At 42.5% G+C, this 21,107-nt stretch overlaps 1 protein-coding gene across 5 annotated transcripts in view; it reads left to right on the top strand.

Moving 5' to 3' along the window:
* Positions 1–21,107, top strand: part of Grip1 (glutamate receptor interacting protein 1) — a 100,226-nt gene that overhangs the window by 13,835 nt on the left and 65,284 nt on the right. For all 5 annotated transcript variants that reach the window (XM_059245491.1, XM_059245490.1, XM_059245489.1 and 2 more), the window contains exons 4-6: positions 8,418–8,498; positions 18,211–18,280; positions 20,596–20,741. In XM_059245491.1, the coding sequence (XP_059101474.1) occupies positions 8,418–8,498; positions 18,211–18,280; positions 20,596–20,741 (297 nt within the window). The remainder of the gene's footprint in view (positions 1–8,417; positions 8,499–18,210; positions 18,281–20,595; positions 20,742–21,107) is intronic.

The raw sequence follows: 21,107 nt of genomic DNA, 5'->3' as shown, positions 1-21,107 counted from the left end.
GTCCTTGAGCCGCCATGGGGGCTGACTGGCCAAGCATGTACTGACTGTGGGGGCTGGCTCAGTGGTCCAGGCTCTGTCCTTGACTCATGCACATAACTCTAAGTTGGTGAGGGGTCCCAGACAGTAAACATCTGGCTGAACTTTGAGCAGTCAGAGTACATGCAGAAAGGGAGCTACTGCAAGAACTATGTCTTTTGTTCATGGCCCTCCCAGAAACTGCTTGCTCAAGTCTCAGGAAACTGAAATTGAGACCTGATCTTTGAGAGAAGACTGAGCAGCCTGTTATGGCATCTGCTTGGTCCTTTCAAGAACCACCTATAAACTGTCTTCTGCTCTACACACACACACACACACACACACACACACACACACACACACAAACATATATGCACAGATGTTACCCACATACATGCACACATATACACATACATACACACATATACACACAGACAAACACACACATACCTACACACACATACACACACAAACACACACACTAAATATATAAGAAAGTACAGCAACAGAAATAGAACCCACAAAGGTGTGACTTAGGAAGACAAACAGTCCCAAGTCCAGAGTCTCGACGGCATGAAGATGCTGCAGGAAATTTGAGTCCCATCAGCAGGAAGTGTCCGAGTTTGGTGACTGGATGGGGTGGGATCTGAGGAACCAAAATTAGATCTCTGTGAGAAAACTGTAGGAAGGGTGAGGAGTGCGGGGTCACTGACTGCCCAGGACTTGGCAGAAAACACTCCACGAATATATAGACGGCACAGGAAACTGCCGTTGGGCCCAGACACCAAACTTTGGCTGCGTTTAGTTAGGTAAATCCTACTCCACCGTTCACATGACCTTATTCAGTAGTTTCTCCGCAGGGTTATTTGACTTGGAATGTTTGGAAAGGCCAGGTTTAGCTCTGGAGATGGACAATGGGAAGCTAGTGGAGGAGACTCATGGTCCAGGCGGGATGTTACTCTGTGTCTTGTTGATGCTGCAGAGATCTGAACAGGGTGAAGCCTGACAGTTATGAGAGAGAGAACCGTGATCCTTCAAATCAGGTCCTCGAAGAAAGAGCAGGGGAAGAATCCAGAGTGTCATAAGTAACTTGTCTGGGGCAGGAGGTTGAAGGTCCCTCCCTGTGGATTTGAATAATAGTGTGAGAACAGACGCTCCCCCTTGGCCTCAGTAGTTCATCTGAGAGCTGCTGGTAAACATGGAGGAGCCGACAGCCCGGGGCTCTGAAAAGAGCGAAGATGGTTTAGAATGATGGGTGGGAAAAAAAAGTAGTAAAAACCAGCCAGCTAGACGCGTGGCACAGAACTTCCAAGGTCGGCAGAGTCGCCAAGCAGACCACGGTGTCTGTGTCTGCAGCGCTCCACCTTGTGGAGAAGTCGGGGTTCTATTGTTCTCTGCCTGGTTGGTGAGTGGCTTTTGATTTTGTTTGTTTTTTTTAAAGTTTTTTTTTATATATTTTGTTATTTTATTACTTTGAGTGTATGAGTGTTTTGGCTGGGTGTATGTCTGTGCATCACATGCGTGCCTGGTGCCTGAGGAGATGGTAAACCTCTATATTATGGGTGCCAGGAGTTGAACCTGGGTCCTTTGCAAGAATAACAAGTGCCCTCACCACTGAGCCAGCTCCCTAGCCCTGGTTTTCTTTGTTTTGAGGAGCTTCAGCTACCAGAGAATTAAGAGCAGAGAAAGGGATAGTCCTGCTGAGCCACGGTTTGAAACTTCCAGAGAAAGCTCAGCAGAAGGGCCTCAGTGCAGGAGGGTCAGGTTGTTGCTAGGACACTAGGTGAGCTGTCATGATAGCACATGAGGATCATGATGTCAGAGTGCCTACCTTCTGGCCTGTGACACGGCCAAGTGCCATGTGCCTTCGATCATTTCATCAATGTTATGTCAAGAGGACATCGAGGCACAGTGTTAGTGCTAGGGCGGGCTGATTCTCCAGGCCGCACTCTTAACTACGGCAGCCTGTGTTCACAAACCTCTAAGTTGATATACAGTGGGAATCAGCACAGGATTGGCCGGATGAAATGAGAGAGAAAGGATTTAGAGGAAGTAGGAATCCTGGTGAAGAAAAAGTGGGTAGAGTCAGAAAAGGCACAGATGGCAGGTAATCGCCAGGACTTGAGGCCAAGTCAAAGTGATGTGTTGGAATTTAGAGTTTCAGAACTAGGCAAGCAAAACTCCAGGTGAGGAAGTTGCTGAAGTTATTTGGAGTGGGGGGGGGGGGAATTCAGATGGTCCGATCTGGAAACAGGAAAGCCATACAAGAAATCACCGTCAGCTCAGTTCACTGAGCTTTTAGGATGGGAGTAATGTGGTACCCTGAATGCCAATCACAATCCCACAGCGCATCTGTATAGCGGCCATCCCTGCTACCCTTATATGCCTGGTTTTTGCTTAACTCACATAGGTCTTTGGCCATAAAAGCCTTCACACTCCTCGCGCCTGCATTTATGGTTCTTCCTAGTCCAGAACTCTGGCATTCTTGCTTGTTTATTCTCTTTTCCCTAGTAGAAAAATCTATCGCATCAGGGATTTTGTGGTTTTAATTTACAAATGCACTTCTAGTACCTAAATGGTGCTTAGCATTCAGATAGGTCTCAGTCAGGAGGGAATTAATGAAATACATTTGGTTCTATGAGGAGACTTTGGTTATGAGCTTCTGTTTGTGTCAGAGCTGGGTTTGAGTCCACTTTCTCTGGGGTTCCTGGCCTCTGGGGACTGCTTTTTTCCACAATCTTCCTTTCTCATGTAATATCCTGGTCCATCCTTGCTAAAGCGTGTGCTTTCTAATTCCTGTGACCCAGCAGAAAGACCTTGTAAGAACCAGTCAGGTGGCGGAGAAGGTTTGGTTATCAAGCACGAAGGCTGTCCAATGGCCCCAGAGTATACTTAACTGTGACAGAAAATTAGTGATAAAAGAGTTATTATAATCCTATATATACCATCTTCATTTTATGCATGAAGAGGGAAATTGAGTTTCTGGTGGTGGAAACCCCAGGTCTTAAAGAGAACGGTAGACTCACCATTGGTTTGCAGCTTCCTTTCCCTCTATTGCTTTACTGCCTCTTTGGTTAACAATTTGCTAAATAAAATTATCACAGGAGATGTTAGAGGTTGCCACCATGAAACCATTAGGGCAGACTTCCCAAACCTGGAATGCAGGGAGAAGGCTGTACTGACCACTGCAGAACAGTTGGTGGCAACTTTCCACTACACGTCAGCAGTGTGATGGCCAGCACAATTTGGCCGTCTTTGTAAAGATTATCACAGTATCTAAGTATTTGCTTGTGTTATAAATGTATTTTATTTTGTATATCCTGGAATTTTGTTTGGTGTCTCATGCATCCTTAATGAACGTACATATATATTTTTAATATTTGTTGATTTAATACTTTAATAACTTTAAGCTCTGGAAAAATAGGAACTGTATCTATTAAGTCTACTTTTTTTTCAGTACCCAGCTTGTTTAATAAAGGTCACAAAATAGATATTCCAGGTCATCTACAATAGGCTGAGGGGGAAAAAATGTGTTCCCATCTGTTACCCCTCTGCCTTTGCTCATGGCAGACATCACTAGTTGATAACACTATTCTCTTGATGGATGCAGATGCAGCCTTAAAACCCTCAGGAGGGCACTACAGGTAAAAATCCCTGATCTACTGGAATCATCACTGGGAACTTTTAGAAACAGACAAATCCTTTTTAGTCATCTAAGAACTTGGGCCCGGATAGGGAGCATGTGGATGCAGGCCCTATCCAGACTGCCCTGTCCTTCTGGAGTCATGCCTAATTGCCTGGATGTAAGCCATGCATTTCCAGAGTTCTGCCTCCGAATATTGTACACATCAAGATGAATGTTCCAGCCCTGAGCTTTCAGTGCTCGGCTATCTTTACTTAATAAATATTTTACATGACAGAGAGGTGGTTAAAAGTGAACACACTCTTGCCTAAGTCTGCCTCTCTAAACACACGATGCTGTGCCAACACCTTAGCGAGTTGAATAGTGAAGTATCTGAACTTGAAGATGACACCATCACCATTCCAGTTCTTCTACTGGAATCCTTTACCATACGGAGAATTTTACGACGCTAGAACCTCATCTTCTTCCGGTTTGCTGCTTTCCATTCCTTTCAATGACAGTCTATATGGCGAATACCACAAGGTCTCAAAGTTCCCACTTCAGCTCTGAAGGTATGTGTTCTGAGACATCTCGGTGCAGAGCCTATGAAGTGCTGTTGGCCACCGACCAGAGCCCCAGTGTGTTCATCTAAGTGGGGAAGTGTTCAACATTTACACTCCTCACAGGGTGCCCGGGCTAATAAATTATGTCCTGGCAGTTATCTTACTGTGCCAACAATGAATGCTCCAGGCAGAAAATCAGACCAATGGGAAAGAAGGAACCCTTTTTCCCCAAATGTGTTTTTAATTATAGTTTTAACAAAGATGAAGCAAAACCAGGGAAGTGCAAAATAATCACAAGGGTCTTACAAAATAAACATCATTTGTTTTCAGAATTATATCCACCGACACTAAACCTGTTGTTGTTTGTCCAGACAATGGAACCTTCTCATTAACAGCATTTGTTTATGAACCCCAAATTAAATATGCCTCTGCTTTAACAACCAAATAATTATATGGGGGAAATACAAACTATAAAATAAATCACGTTGGCATGGAAAGATTAAAATGAAGCCACAGCTTGATCAAAGAGATTCATTAGTTGATGCTCATTTGCCACGGTGAATTTTTCAAATCACATATAGTCAAAAGTGATCCATTACTGTGTTCCAGGAAGTCACAATATGTCCTCTCATGTCATGAATGGTGTTACTCATGGTCAACATTCCCTGCACTAAAATTTTATAAAAGCCAACAGGCCAGATGATTCAGTGGATAGAGGTGCTTGCTACCGAGCCTGAGTTCAAGATCCAGAGCCTACATGATAGAAGGAGAGAACCAACTCCCAAAGGTTAACCTCTGACTTCCACATATGTAACACACACACACACACACACACACACACACACACACACACACACACACACACGTGGAGAGAGAGAGAGAGAGAGAGAGAGAGAGAGAGAGAGAGAGAGAGAGAGAGAGAGAGCAAGAGAGAGAGAGAAGAGGAGGAAGAGGAGAGGGAGAGAGGGAGGAGAGAGGAACACCATACAAATAAATAAATGTAAAAATGTTATGAAACCAAGCATTGCAGTAGCAACTATTCTCGGTCAGTGTTCCCTGGACTCTGTGACTCCAAGTCCCCACTTGTGGGAGTTAGACACATACACAGAGGCAGAAATATAAACACATATTGTGTACCTCTCCATTTTCTGAGAACCTTTTTTTCTTAAAATAGAGAAATGAAAACAGCCTCCCATATCTGAGATGGATCCTAAATAATGAAACTCCATGCACTCTTAAGGACTGCTGGCTGGCTTTCTCTAAGCAATGAAATCGAGTATTCTGGCTGTGCCTGTGAGCAGTTGGATGGCAGACTTCGGCTTGCTCCCATGCCATCATCTCTCTTGCATCAGGGTTTTCATCTTTCCGTTGCTGCATCAGAAATGCATCCAGCTGGTTTAGGCAGAAAGGGGCTTTTTCTGGAAGCATATGTACACTTTCACGGTCCTGAGGGGCTCCGATCAGATGTGCCTAAGCGTGGCACTCTCCGAGATCCTGTTTGCTCCTTGTGCACACACATTTATTTCTTGCTTCTTTCTGCGGAGCAACCTTTGGTGCAAGTGGGTCAAATGCAGCCCCTTCAAAACCCAGCACTCCCAGTTTTCCTGTTAACTCCAAGTTCTTCCATGCTCTCTTGGGGAATGGAAAGAGGTTTCTTCTGTTGTTACAATGTTAAATGATCAAGACTTAGGGAAGGAAGGAAGGAAGGAAGGAAGGAAGGAAGGAAGGAAGGAAGGAAGGAAGGAAAAGGAAGGGGAAGGGAAGAAAGGAAGGGAAGGGAAGGGAAGAAGGGAAGGAAAGGGAAGGCAGGGAAAGGAGAAATACTTGGAAAACAATTATGATATGCCCAGACAGATCTGATACCAGAAAGTAAAACATAATTATTAGTTATTTCATTTCTCCTTCTGCCCCAGTGTATCAAAATTAGCTGGTCTTTCTGAAGTCTATTGCTTGACTGAATAATTATGCCTGCCTCAAGCCTCCTTCACGGTGCTGTCTAGGAGGGCAGGAATGGTTCATATTCCTGGCTGATTGAAGGATTCAAAGGTAGGAAGGAAATGTTACTGGCAATCTCAGGGAGTCTTGTGAGAGCTAGCGTATGATCCTGGGAAAATAAGGGTCCCCTCTTAGAGTTCTCCATCTCAATAATGAAAAAACAGGAGTAAAGTAGAAGGTAGATACAGTTTATTAGAGTCTGAAATAAAAACCCCAGAGCCTGCAAGCTATAAACCCTGCAGCTCTTATACTGGGAGGAGAATGGAGGGGACAAGTTGACATGGACATTAGCTGCATGGTGACAGGTAGTCACATGGTAAGAGAGACTTTTAGAAGAGTGGTCAGGAAGCCTAGGGCATTAGGGGGTTTGAAGGCATACATAGGCTCTGACTCACATCTAAGAGAAAAAAGAGGAGAGAAAGGAATAGTTAGGTCTTTCTATTAGCACAGGAATACAGGCAGACCCATCTGAACTCCAGGATGGCTCACAAAGACTGCGCTAGTGGGTAAGAATTCTGGGAAGGGAAAGTACATTATCTTAAAGTGAACTCACCTTCCTAAGGGGTGACCCCCGTAGCCAGGTTCTTGAACTGCCAGATTGAATTAACTCATAAGCAGGGAGTGCCCAAGGCTTGTCTCTAACTAGAGATGGGTTCCATTCTTTACTATAACATTAGGAAGTGGGAAATGTGCAAATTCTTCATGGATAAATGACTACATGTATGCGGGTCCACTTCCTGGAACATCAGCGTGTTCCTTGAGTACAGAAGGCGAAGGTGTTGAGTCAGTCTGTGACACTGGCCTGGTCCCAGAGAGATTTTAAGAGCCTGAGAGGAACTATGAATGTCAGCAGATTCACTCACCCCTCTGAAGTAAGAACAGAGCAGAAAGAGGGTGCTGGGACAAAAGACCATGCCACACCACTGCAACGGATGGGCAATTTGGGGGTCTTTTTTACAGGTGACTTCCTAGCAGCCCGGAGGGGCTGAGGGAAATCAAATTTTTATTGTGTTCTCTCCTTTAATGCTCTGCGGTGAACCTTCCAAATTGGAAGATCAGATTCTGGGCTTGTAAAAAGTTTACTGCTTAAACTTCTCAAGGGAAAGGACAAAAGGCCAAGAACAATTTAAGACAGAATGAAAAAAGGAGGACTCTTAACTTTTTTCCATGAGCCCAGTCCTAACTTTTGCCTATGCTGTGCAAAAATGTGTTACACATGCAGTGAACAAATTGGGCTAGGTACCTGGAGGCCCAGTAGTTCCACCTGCATCCCAGCCTTTGTAGGTAGATCTTTGCCTAGTGGAGGGTGGCGAGCTAAGCTTTAGTGAAGGGATGAAGCAGTAAGAATAGGCTAGTTTGGTCATCCCATGATCCTCCTCTTCTGCACTTTCCTTTGCTATCAATACTGTTACAAAGGTCTTGGATGAAAGGTGCTTGTCTAGGGGTATCCTTGAATTCATCCCATGGGAATTGAGAAAGAGTTGTGTGTCCCACAAAGAAGACCTACTGGGACAGGATAGTGAGATGACAGATGGAGAGAGGAGCTACTGGCTGACTGCCAGCTAGAGATCTGAGGTGGGGATGTGAAAGCTGCAGCTGCCTGAGAGTAAAGTAGAAGAGATGCTGAGGGTATTGGGAAGAAAGGAACTGCTGCAGATGTGAGGCAGGGATACCTACATCGCAATCACCAGAGAGTTAAAGTAGGGATACTGATGATCTCAGAGAGTAACAGTTACAGATAGAGCATCAATGACAGATCTACCCAAGCCCAAGTTGAAAAACTGTTGAATTTATTGGGGTTACCTACAGGACTGAGTGGTTAGTTATAGGAGCATGGACAGCTCCAAAACAGCTGAGCACTGGAGAAGCCTACCCCAGCATGGTAACAGCTCATGAAAGTTGTAACATTGGTCCTCACTGTACAACAGTCACACAACTCAATGTCCCCTCTCTCCCCAGAGGTTCTTACTATTTATATAACTTTAGTAGTCAAATGACCTTGATCTTCTTATAAGCTTCAGGGACTTCCTGAGACTTGTGAGTTGTTTACCACTGAATCTAAAGGAGCCTCCTCCTGTAATAGAATGTTTCATGTTAGAACTTCCAGAGTCTTAATGAGCAGCTCTCCAGGATGGAAATGTTTGAATTTGGAAGGCTGTTCCTACCCAATATCCAGTGTCCTCTGTGTCCTGTAAACACTGTTTTCTGTTTTGAAATTACAGAGTCTGTCATCCCAAGTAGTGGAACATTTCATGTAAAACTGCCTAAGAAGCACAGCGTGGAGCTTGGAATAACCATCAGTTGTAAGTAGAATGGGCTTCTCTTAGAATATTAGGACTTAAAGATGCTGTAGAATTCCGTTGCCAAAGGGTTTACAGGTATGGCGAGTATTTTCAGTTTTCTTCCCCAGTTTCAGTGTCACCCTATGAAACTCTGGAACCAGTAGCACAGCCAGCATTTGATGGCCTTGGGAGGGAGATCAGCAAATTCAAGTTCTCTCTGCAGTTGCATTTCTTTCTCTATAAGATGGACATGAAGGCTCAGAAGAGAGCTCAGTTGGTGAAATGTGTGCCATGTAAGCATAAAGATCTGAAAGAGCCCAAGCTTCCATGTAAACAACTGGACACAGCAGCACACATCTGTAGTCCCAGAACTGAAGAGCTGGAGGTAGCAGGCTCACTTAGACTTGCTGGCCAGAATGTCTCACCAAATCAGTGAGCTCCAACGTCAGTGAGAGATCCTGTCTCAAAAAATAAAGTGGAAAATGATTAAGAAGGACATCAGATCCCAACCTCTGGATTTCACATGCATGTGTACAAACTTGTGCACACACACAGAGAGAGAGAGAGAGAGAGAGAGAGAGAGAGAGAGAGAGAGAGAGAGAGGAGGGGAGAGGAGAGGAGAGGAGAGGAGAGGAGAGAAGAGAGAAGAGAGACAAAAAACAGGATATAAATAAAAGCAAGACTTCCATGAAGTATAGGGCTAAGTCTTTATAACATCTGTATACTTTGTATGCTGTCCAGCAAGTTATAGTACTCAGTATTTCTCACATACCAATATATAAATGATTAGATGAATAATTAGATGAGCAGAAATATACATATGGGTTCTCTACACGTTTATGTTCTGTGCTGTTCTCTAATGAATACAAGAAAGGGTAATCTAACTCAAAAAGTACTTTTATATATTCTCAAGACTTTCTCTGAGTCTGCCCTGTCTCTGTAATCTATTCCACGAGACTCAATCAATGCCTTTTCATGAATTCCTGAATCACTCATGGTACCTGGTCTGGATAACCAAACCAAAATGAAAAAGCATAATATACAAATGTGCTTAATTCTCTTCCTCCCTAGGGATCTAGTTTTATAAATGCTTTGATAAATCTACTTTGAAAATTCCAGTCCCGGTGGACCTTTATAGAACAGGATAGAAATCGAGATTGTTTTGTACTCTTACTATCCACAGACTGAGTTTATCAATAAATGCCCCCAAGCATATGAAACCAGTGGTCAGTGCATAAGGACCAAGGAGACACAGAGGCAGGGACTATGACCACAAGGTTGTCCCCTTCAAGAAAGAATAATGAGATGAAATAAAAATGCCTCAACACACTGCTGGATGGAGTTTATGTCGGTGCTTATGGCAAAAATAAATAAAAAGAGTCCTCAATTGGGTAGTATGAAATAAGGCTGTCCAGTTCAACTTTAATGGTATAAATTTAACACTAAAACTGCACTTTTATTTATAATGGTGAACCACACACATCCACCGTGCTACTAAAATAAGTACCATTGCATTGCACAGCCTGTCCAGGAATAAGATGCCAGGTGTCTAACACTGTCCACTCACCTACCCACCCCGGGAGCCTTCTGCGAGGGAAGTTAAAAGTTACTACAAAATGAAGTAACACTTAGAGCGTGTAAAACACCGTCCTGCAGTATAACTTAAAATGATTCGACATGTGAATAAAACAAATATGTTATAGTGAGTGAATGACATCTCAAGTTGTGTGTGTGTGTGTATGTGTGTGTGTGTGTGTGTGTGTGTGTGTGTGTGTGTGTGTGATGAGTGTGGAAAGCAAAAGCCAACTAGGATATCATTCCTCAGTAGTTGTCCACCTTTGTCTTTAAAACAGGGTCTCACAGTGGCCTGGAATTTGCTCATCAGGCTACGCACGCTGGCCAGTGAACCCCAACGTTTCCTGTCTGCACTTGCACAAGGCAGGCATTACAAGTGCCTGATGCCATACCTGGCTTTTCTATGTGGGTTCTGGGATCAAATCCATGTCCTCATACTTTTGTGGCAAGCACTTTACTGAATATTTCCTTGGCCCTCAATTTTTATGGATACTGAATAAATCAAATTTTTTATTTAACAAATTTGAAGAATATCTATTTACATCAAATAACCAAAAGGGGGGAAAAACATTTTCTTAAGTAAAATTTGTGATTAAAGCAGTGTTGGTCATGGCGATGGAAACTCCTGAGGGGGTGTCTAGAGGATATCCACTCATCGGCAGGCAAGGTACATCAAAACTTATTAATGTGCAGTGTAAACACCCGCAAACTGCTTCAAGAATGTCTTGAATCTCATCCCATCATGTGCAACTGTTGTTTGTGAAGCTGTGTTTCGCTGTTCCAGATGGAGGAGGGATGTACAAGTTTCTCACACACACACTTGTCAGCTCCTCGGAGCTCTGATTGCACTTACACAAGTAGTCATCACTATACTGAGTGTGTTTCTTCCTAGAAAATACGAGTAATTGACAAGCCAAGGAAACATAATTTACTATAAAAGAAAAACAAAGACAAAAAGGACAGCCAGGATTTGTATTCATTGCAATGAGAGAGGAAACTCCCCAAGGCCTCTCTACATTCCCAGCACACACGAGGTCTTCATTCAATGCCTGTATCTGTTGCATGGATGGATAAGGCGTCTTTATCAGCAATGTTCTACTAAGCACTATGCCCTCCAGGAAAGGAGCCTTTGAATAAGACAGTGAATACAAAGTGCTGAGTAGACCATTGCATGGATTAAAGATGTGGAGAATGGTCAAGAGCAAGGATTGAAAGGCCAAACTGCCACTCTCTGTAGAAGGATGCACGTATTAAATGCATACACACACACACACACACACACACACACACACATACATATATACATATATAACCAGAACACATTGTGAACCTCAGCACATGTTAGCAAGATGGTGATCATTCACTACTTTACACAAAGCCTTGTGAAATATTTTAAGCAACTCTCTAGATAACAAAAATCTAATGCTCACACCAAAGTGCACAGTATGAAATTCTCAAATGATAAATGTTAAAAAATGTATTTTTTAAAAATCCAGTATTCACTACAATGGTGTTGCATAGGCGGGAAATCCAGGCACCTTCTCCTCAAACACACACGGGCTCTGGGTGAAGCTGAGGGCTTGCCATTGCTTTATTGATTTTTTTCTTTCACCATCTTTGTACAAAATCCCCTCTCTGCCTTTTTCCCTTCATGAAATCTCTGTGTTCAGAAGGGGACCTCCATCTTGAGAGGCATACATGTCCTTGGTGTGTCCAGTTAGCCTCTATCACAGTGGTTCTCAAGCTGTGGGTCATGACCCCCTTATGACTATCAGAAATATCAGATATTTATATTACATCCATAACCAGAGCAAAATTACAGGTATAAAATAGCAATGAAAATAATGTTATGGTTGGGGGTCACCACACCACAAGGAACTGTGTTAAAGGGTCGCAGCATCAGGAAGGTTGAGCACCACTGCTCCATTGTAGGAGGCATGCATGCCTTCACTTGTGCAGCTACACTGCAGACCTCATTGAGTGAGAAATGGCCTCCTCTGATTGGATGTGGTGAACAGTTTTAGGCCCATTCTCTTAGCTTCTTGATGAAACATTGACGGTACGTTAGACCAGGCATTACTTCCATTAATGTTGCGATACTATGGAATGATTTATTATAGTAGATGAAGTGGAGTAAACTAACAAAAAGGACAGTGTTTTGGAACACAGCCACACCCTGGTGCCCTCCCACACAGCCAGTCCAGAATCACAGCTCCTACCTTCCAACAAAGCCACCACCTACATGTCAAGCCGGAGAACTTTGGCTGTCTCTGTCCTGTGAGCCCTTGTCATTGAAGCCTTTTTGACATTGGTATTTTCTTTTGAGCTTTTGCAATAGGAATTTGTCCCCCACTGGGCTAGACATGGCACTGTGTGATTGTGGGTGTTTTCTTACTTATTCCTCATAGCAGCCCTGGGATGTCTCCATTCTACAGAGAAGAATGATATAGTTCAACTGCATAGCTGTCCAAAGACCCAAAGTTAATAAAAGGCAAAACAAGGATACCCAACATATTCTGTCAGCCTGAATGCTGGCTTTCTTGTCCCCATACTGTTCAGCCCTGTCACCGTCTGATTGATGAGCCTTCCCAGAGCCTAGATCGGAAAAGCAAAAGGCAGCATTCTATGCATGTGGTTAATTTCTTGGCCTTCTTTCTGACATGTGACTGGATTCACTGCAGAAACAAAGGCTTAGTTTTCTTTTTTCTTTTTATAAAAATCACAAAGGGGGGCTGTATGACAGGTACAACAAATTTTCATCTTTTCTATAAAAATAACTGTCTCCCAGCGAGGGTGATCAATGATTGTAACACTTCTGAGATTAAACAATGGTGGGCGAGCACATGCTATCTTGACATGAGAAAAATGGGAGATTTTTCAGTGGCAAAATCATCTATGAAGATCAAGAAAAGGAAAATGAATGATAGCAACGGACTCAGACAGGGAACCTCAGTGCATTTTATATTCCCAAAAGGACCAAGAATTGGTGGCATTCAGAACTTGGGGTGTGTAAGAATAATGGTATAGCTCAGCCAGTAGGATTAGTTGAAAGCTAAGAATCAATACATTAGTCTCTGGGATAGTTTCTCCCACTTGGTGTAGCCAAGTGTCTCTCCCAGAAGCTTTGGGATTTATATCTTCAAAAGCATGAACTAGAGAACTCTATAGAATAAAGGAATGCAGCTATATTCTGCAGAAGAGGAAAGAAATGGGATGCTCTGTGACTTGATTCTGGATACTGTTGACACGGCCACGCTAAAGTCAGTAGTAAATCCTGACCATGCAAATATTAGTTGTAAAAAACTATGTTGGAAGAATGAAGAGGCAAGAAAGAGCCATGAACGTGGTGATGATCTGAGAAGGAAGGGAAGAAACCCGTGTGGTTCATAACACAAGAGAATGACTAAGAAGATTATAGCAGTAGTGGAGAGGGTGCCTGAACTGGCCTTCCCCTGGATTCAGATTGGTGACTATCCTGTCATCATAGAGCCTTTATCCAGTAACAGATACAGAGATCCACAGCCAACCACCAGACCAAGCTCCGGGAGTCCAGTTGAAGAGAGGGAAGAGGGATTCTATGAGCAAGGGTGGTCAAGATCATAATGGGGAAATGTACAGAGATTTCCAAGCTCACTGGAACTCACGAACTCTAGACCAACAGCTTTGGAACCTGCATGGGACCAAACTAGACCCTCTGCATACTGAAGACAGTTGTGTAGCTTGGTCTGTTTGTGTGGCCCCTGGCAGTGGAAACCAGGATATATCCCTGGTGCATCAGCCAGCTTTTTGGAGCCCATTCCCTGTGGTGGGACATCTTGCTCATTATCTTCCCCTTGATGCAGGGGAAAGGGGCTTGGTCCTGCCTCAACTGATTGTACCAGGCCTTGTTGACTCCCCATGAGAGGCCTTACCCTTTTGGAGGAGTGGATGAGAGGGAAAAGCAGGGGGTAGTGCAGGAGGAGGGATGGAAGGAGAAACCGGTTGGTATGTAAAATGAAAAACATTAATAAATTTTTTTAAAGATTGAAAAATAAACTAGTAACATTATATGTAATGTCACAAGTGGAATCAACCAAAGAAATTGAAAGTGTGTGTTCCTCAAACTAATGTGGAGATATGTCCCCAATAAATGGATTATAAACTATTACATGGAACATAGCAATACAGTACACTGTAATTGGGTTGTTTATCTGTGAACTCATGGCCAATGGGAAGCAATGGCTTGCTGCCCTTGAACGGTATCAAAAGAGACCGCTATGCCTCATGTTGCTAGCCTCTCGCATCAAAATTCAAGGATGGCGTCTACTGAAAGAAATTGCTCTCACCCCATCAAATCTCAAAATCATAAATGAATCACCTTAAAGGCAGGAATCATCTGCATTTGCATCTGGGGAAACAGGAAGTTGAAGACTTGCTTGTGCACGATTTCCAACTAAATCGTGTGGACTTGTATTTTTGACACAAATAGAAAGTAGGAGCTGTCAAGATGGCTCAGTTGGTAAATGCTTTAACAGTTTAGTTTATTTCAAGCATGAGGACCCGAGCTGCATGCTCAGAATCTGTGTAGAGATGCTAGGTGTGGTAGCATGCACTTATATCCCAGCACTGGAGAGATGGAGATGGAAAGGTCCCTGGAGTTTGCTGGCTAGCCAGTCTATATTAGGAGAAATCCGTGAGTCTGCTTAAAGGGTGAAGGAATTTACTTGGAAGGAAAACTCACTACAGCATCAGAGATTTATCGTAGGGTCCTGGAAGGCTGAGGTACAGTCCCACGCTGTTCTTCTGCCTGGTCCATCTCAGCATCCAAGCCCATGAGGGAGAGAAGAGAGTGGCATACATGCATCTCAGGTCTTAAGGGTAGCCCTAAGCCATGTCCCAGGGGCAGATATGTCAAGGTTATAGGTAGGTAGGACGGTTACCTGCTACATCTCTAGGGGTGGTGCTTCAGGGTCATAGACAGCACCACTATCTACTACAAGTCTGTTTTAATTGGTTAGCACTATGTCAGAATGAAACACACACACACACACACACACACACACACACACACACACACACACAAAAAAAAAAAAAAATTGTATGCCTACATTCTGAAAAGCATTATAAGAAGTTTCTCTTTGAGGTTTAAGAACATGCACCTATGGGCAACATGAAAAATACCAACTTCGTAATACAACATAAATTGATAATTGTGATGAGTTCTGAGCAAGCTGTGGATGATTCATGTGTCACTGCTTGGGTGCATTAATAGTGACATTAGAGACACAAGTGGAGCTGGAGTTAAAATCATTTCATTAAGTGTAAGTTGGAAAAAGGCTCTACTATGTTTAACCTTCATTGTGGATGCCCACAAGTTCACAGTGTTGGTCCCTTGTCCCCTGTGCAGTTCTGTTTAATTGGCCAATGACATTGAGACTTCAAGGAACCCCTATTGTTTGTCTTTGGCTTTCACATTATAATCTTTGCTTGTTCTTCTTTTGTGAGTCACTCTCTTGACCCATTCGTGGTACACCACACCCTCCGCCCGTCCCCCAGAACACGGGTATGGCTTCTCCAGTGGAAGTAACATCTCATAATAGAGAAAACGATTTCATTTCTTGTGACCTCATGAGATCTAACAAGGCCCGCCTCTCCTTTTTAAACCAATTTCTCTGAGATTTCACAGCCAGCACCCTGTGCAGAGATGCCTAGCTCATGCTTGGTGTTCTGGAAATGTGTGCTAAGTAAGCGCATGGTTTTGTGGTCAATTCCAACCAAATCCAAAGCGTTGAGGGGTGTGTGTTACTTCTTGAAGGATCACAAGTCTGAGCAAGAGCAGATGGATAAAAACAGTGACAAATGAAAGACTGAGGGATCCACTTATATTATTGGAGTGGGGAAATGAGTTCAATGGGGCTGGATAGTAATAATAGTAAACAGTAAACAATGCAGACAGAGAGCATTTTGTGTGCATTGGTCTAATCACTCTGCCTTTCATGACTCACATCATCCTCTCAACAGAAACTCTCAGGTAAAGACAGTGAATAGTCATCATATGCTGCACAGATGAGGACCTGAGTCATCTATGGACTTTGTCCTCAAGTAATCAGACTAGAATACCAGAGCTAGGACTTCAGCCCCAACCATTATGACCACCAAATGCCATTTCTTAATCACTACACTACATTGGCCTGCTTTTCCATTACCAAAGCTACATATCTATATAAAATCTATTCACATTTAATAATAGTGACTCGCTTGGTAGGTTTAGAGCACTATGCACCAAGCGACATATGCTTAATTTGTTATTTTCTAGGCAGAGAAGAATTTAGCTTTGTGGTAGGGTATTAACAACTGCTACTAATCCTTCAAGGATTCATTGCCACATCTGTGCCTGGTAGTGACAGAGACAGGGTACATATAGGTCTGAACACACTTCTGTGTTCAATATCTTCACCCCAGGAGACATCCACCAAGAATGTTTGATGTTTCAAATATGGATGTAGTTAAAAGAGAAAAGGGAGAATCTAGAAAGATGAGGATGGCCACCACATGCATGTAGGTGTGTAGAGCACACAAAGTTTCTGGCTTCTAGGAAAAATTATGTAGGATTTTCTTCTACATCATGATACTATTTTTCTCTCTTTCAAAGGAGGGTGAGTTTGACATATCTTCTTGTTCTTACTATTGCTGGTTTTCCATTTCAGTGGAATGTGGGCCTTTTTAATTCAAAAGAAACACTTGCATGTTATATGATGGTTATTATAGTTTGGCAAGATACAATGCAAATTCATTGGCAGATAATAAAAGAATAATGCTTGCATGTAATAAAGGTTTATGTATTTGTGTGTTTGTTGACATGCCCAATGCCCAGAACTATTTCTATTTTAGAATATGACATGAGCAAAACTGGTAGGTGTTTGTGTCTATGGGTAAGCCATGCCAAATCGTTGAGTGAAGGTTTAAATAATGAGTCAGTTGTAGTGAATATACTGTTCTGCACACTTTGCTGGCAGCTAAGGTTAGTGATTAGTGAAATCTCATTAACATTTACTCAGGACTAATTGCAATAGAGGATAAGGTATTGGGGATGTTGGTTTTCCTTTAAATATGATGTTGAGCTGTTAAACCATCTGTTCTTATGCACAAACATTTTTCTGGGATTCAGAAGGGATTATGGGATATGATATGGTTCTGTGATTATTATGGGATGATCAGCCTGTTTGTAATAAAATCTTACTTCGGGGGCCTCTTAATGTTCTCTAAGAGGAAACCATCACAGGCTTCAGGCTGGCAAAGCATCTTCTCTCTGAGGCCACTTGGTTTTTTGTTTTTTTTTCCACAAATGTTGATATCCTAAATGAAGTCCAAACTTTAAAAAGATGGTTTCTTTGTGCTTCTCTGGGCTATAACTCATATCCAGAGTTAATTCCAAGGAAGTCCCTTTCCGAATGTTTTTTTTTTTTAATTCTTATCAAATGGAAGTCCTACCCCAACTAAGTGTAAAGGCTCCAAATATTTGACCACTCAGATTGATAATAATTTTATGTGCAGTTTAATAAGGGCTATATGTATGCTTAGAATATACATACACATGTATGTATTTAGTTGACTAATAAAATACTTGCTATTGTAACAAAATAAGCAGTCACATCCCAAAGCACTCTAGAGCTTTCTAGGTAAAAATGTTTGGGCAGAACATAGAGATTTGTATAGTCCACCCACCAAAAATTTTCTTCTAGAAAATGTAACAGTGATTACTGCTCTATGTCCCTCCCAGTGCCCTTGAGTAACACGGTGAGCACCCATCAACAAAGCGGTACCTCCTTTCTAGAGAGGAGTGGAGGAAGGGGTAGGAGACAGGCTAGCTCTCAGTATCACCAAAGTGAGCTATTCTAAATTGATTTCATTATTCTCCTGTTGAGGAGCTGACCTTTCAGGTCACTGACCTAAACCTGATGATCAGCTCTTCAGCCTCTTTCTCCAATTACAAATTGAAATGACCATCTTGCTTGTCAGCAGATAAATACTTTTACATGAATGTTTTTGTAGATTTAATATGCATACTTTGCAATCATTTGTTGGTTACCTTTGATTTACATATAAACTCTGTTGAAAGTTACTTGGATGAGTCCTGGTTATAAAGACATGATATCTCACTCTATCTTCATTATTACAGCACCATCCAGTAGAAAACCTGGGGACCCTCTTGTCATTTCAGATATCAAGAAGGGCAGTGTGGCACACAGGTAAGGAGCATGCGTTTTCTTACTTGCCTGTTTCCTCCTACAAGTGTATTTCTATACTCTAGAGCTGAAAGTGATTTTAGGGTCTTTTATGAGTTTAGCATGAGCATTTTCTTCAGATTCATCTTCCATGTTTCATTTTCTAGTGAAGCCCCAGTTATTTCAGCCCTGAGAAGTACCTCACCTAGAAATTATAGCTTAAGGGACAGCTTTGCTAGGTGTTATCATGTCCCCTTGGGGCAAGTAAGACTTTTGAACCTCCATTAATGTTTATGTTTCTGTTCTAATTTCCCTTCTGTTGATGTCATTTAAAAAAAAAAAAAAAAACAGCTGCCTAAGGGAGGCAGAGTCAGGCGGATCTCTGTGAGTTAGAGGCCAGCCTGGGCTACCAAGTGAGTTCCAGGAAAGGCGCAAAGCTACACAGAGAAACCCTGTCTCGAAAAACCAAAAAAAAAAAAAAAAAAAAAAAAAGAGCAACTTCAGAGAGGAAAGGATTTGATTGGTTATAGTTCGAGATCATAGTCCCTTATGGAAAGAAGTCGGGGTCTCAAATGGGAACTTGAAAGTGTACCTACTACCTTACATGCAGCATTACTTCTGACCAGAGAATTCACAGCTAAGGAGGCACAGCAGAAACTGTGAAGGAGTGCTGCTTGCTGGCTTACTCATGAACTCATGATTAGCTAGGTTTTTATGCAGTCCCAAACCACCTGCCTAGGAGATGGTGTTCCTCATAGTTGGCTGGATCCTCCTAAACCACTTAACTACCAAGAGAATCCATCACAGACATATCCACAGGCCAGGGTGATCTGGGCAGTCTCTTGACTGTCACTCCTTTCTCAGATGACTCTAGGCTGTATGAAAATGTCAATTAAAGCTAAACTAGAATGGTCTCCTGTAGTGGGTAGCCATTCCAGCTTTGATCTGGAAGTTCCAACCCCCATTGAGACTTCGGCAACCGTCACGCCTACAAGGCGGGGCCAAGGGAGGCGCCTGGAGACCTGAGATCTGGATGGGCAGTGCTCTCACTTGGTTCTGCCTTGTAGGCGTGACAGTTGCCAAAGTCTCAAGGGGGTTGGAACTTCCAGATCAAAGCTGGAATGGCTACCCACTACAGTCTCCTCCCTGGTCTGTGTACATCTAAATAAGATAATCTTATGTTTTCCGTTTCATAGGTAAAAGTACATTTTAAGTAATCGAGCATGCCAATGTAATATTAACTTTCCTCTTATTTTTTTTTAAATGAAGACCTTTAAAAACCCAACCTGTCATCATAATTGTGTTGTTAAAGAAATAATGTAACCACCAAAAAGTGTGGGGGACATTGTTCAGATATATGGTATAGGCACAGTCATGTTGAAAAGTAAATTACTAGTATCGTGTATCAAGCAAGAACCATGGAGAACACTGTAAGAGTTGAGATATATAGTATAGGCACAGCTGTGTTGAAAAGTAAATTATTAGTATCCTGTATATCAAAGAAGGACAAAAAAATTGTTTCTCATGTAACAGGTGGAAAGTGGGCAGGGGGGATCCAGAGCTGGGAAGCCATGACACCTACTTGCCATTCCTATTTCCTATCCATAAGTGGGAAGGGACTGGGGGTTGCTGCAGAAGAAAAGAGAGAATGAATATTGGGAAATAATTAGTAGACTCTAACACAGACATAAAATGTAAAGGAGAGCTCCTTAAAAGAACACATATATATGACATTCTCATTCCTTTTGTCATTGATTTATGAACTTTTAAGACTTCCAACAGACCAGCAAGTGGTCCAGAACCAGTATTGGACTCTCTGAGGCCATTTTCCAAATAGTTCCTTCAGATCCTTCATTATGTTTGTCCCTTTCTCCACCCTCAATGAGTTTCCAGGTACATAAAGAAACAGGCAAGGTCCTAGACCCAGTTCTCACTGACTCTGACCCACCTGGACTTCCCTCACACCCTTATCTCTCTCCTAGGAGCTGATGACCATGTATCAAGAGTGTGCATCGAGGTTGAGAGGAACACAAGGGTATTTGGAGTCTCTTGTACCTGATACCCCCCTAAGGAGCTCTAGACTTCCTGAGTGGATGCCTAGGTTAAGTTGAAGAAAGCATAAGGAAGATGTTTTAATAATATGCAATTTAACACCATAGCAACCACCCCCAAATAAGACTGGGAAAAATGGATGCTTGTCAATAAAGTACAATTTCAAAACAGTTGAAAAACTTTCATTCTAAGGGTCACGAGAACATGGCATTGTGCTCAACGCCTCTTGAAGTGGCCTGCGTTGAGTACTCATCATAACTCATGCAGTACTGTGCCTTTGTTAACAGAACTGGAACGCTGGAACTTGGGGATAAGTTGCTCGCGATAGATAACATCCGGCTGGACAACTGTTCCATGGAAGACGCAGTCCAGATCCTCCAGCAGTGTGAAGACCTGGTGAAGCTCAAAATCCGCAAGGATGAAGATAACTCAGGTACTGACAGCATCCTTACCTAAGACTGACTTTTCCAGCTGCCCGTCTGTGAGGACAGTAAATCTGGGTGCTTTTCATGCAGCAGCTGGCTAGTGGTGTTATAGCAGTGCTTTTGTATGGTTGTACGAGAGTCTTTGGGTTGTACATTGAGTGTTGAGTGGATTTTAAATGATGCTTTCAGTTTGTATAACTAAGTATTTTTTTATAAAAATTACAGCTATAGTAAGATAGTTTTAAGTATGAAAACTACATTACCATCAAATACTGCTCTAAGGTAATAGAACTGGTCGTTTCTGAGAGTTTGTTGATATTTGTAGCTTATAACCATGGTGAATGTTGCATTTTTAACTTTGTAAATATTTAACT

This window comes from Peromyscus eremicus, chromosome 18 (assembly GCF_949786415.1).
Source record: "Peromyscus eremicus chromosome 18, PerEre_H2_v1, whole genome shotgun sequence".
Lineage (NCBI taxonomy): Eukaryota > Metazoa > Chordata > Mammalia > Rodentia > Cricetidae > Peromyscus > Peromyscus eremicus.
Note: the sequence above shows the minus strand (reverse complement) of the source record. Positions and strands in the feature narration are given on the sequence as shown.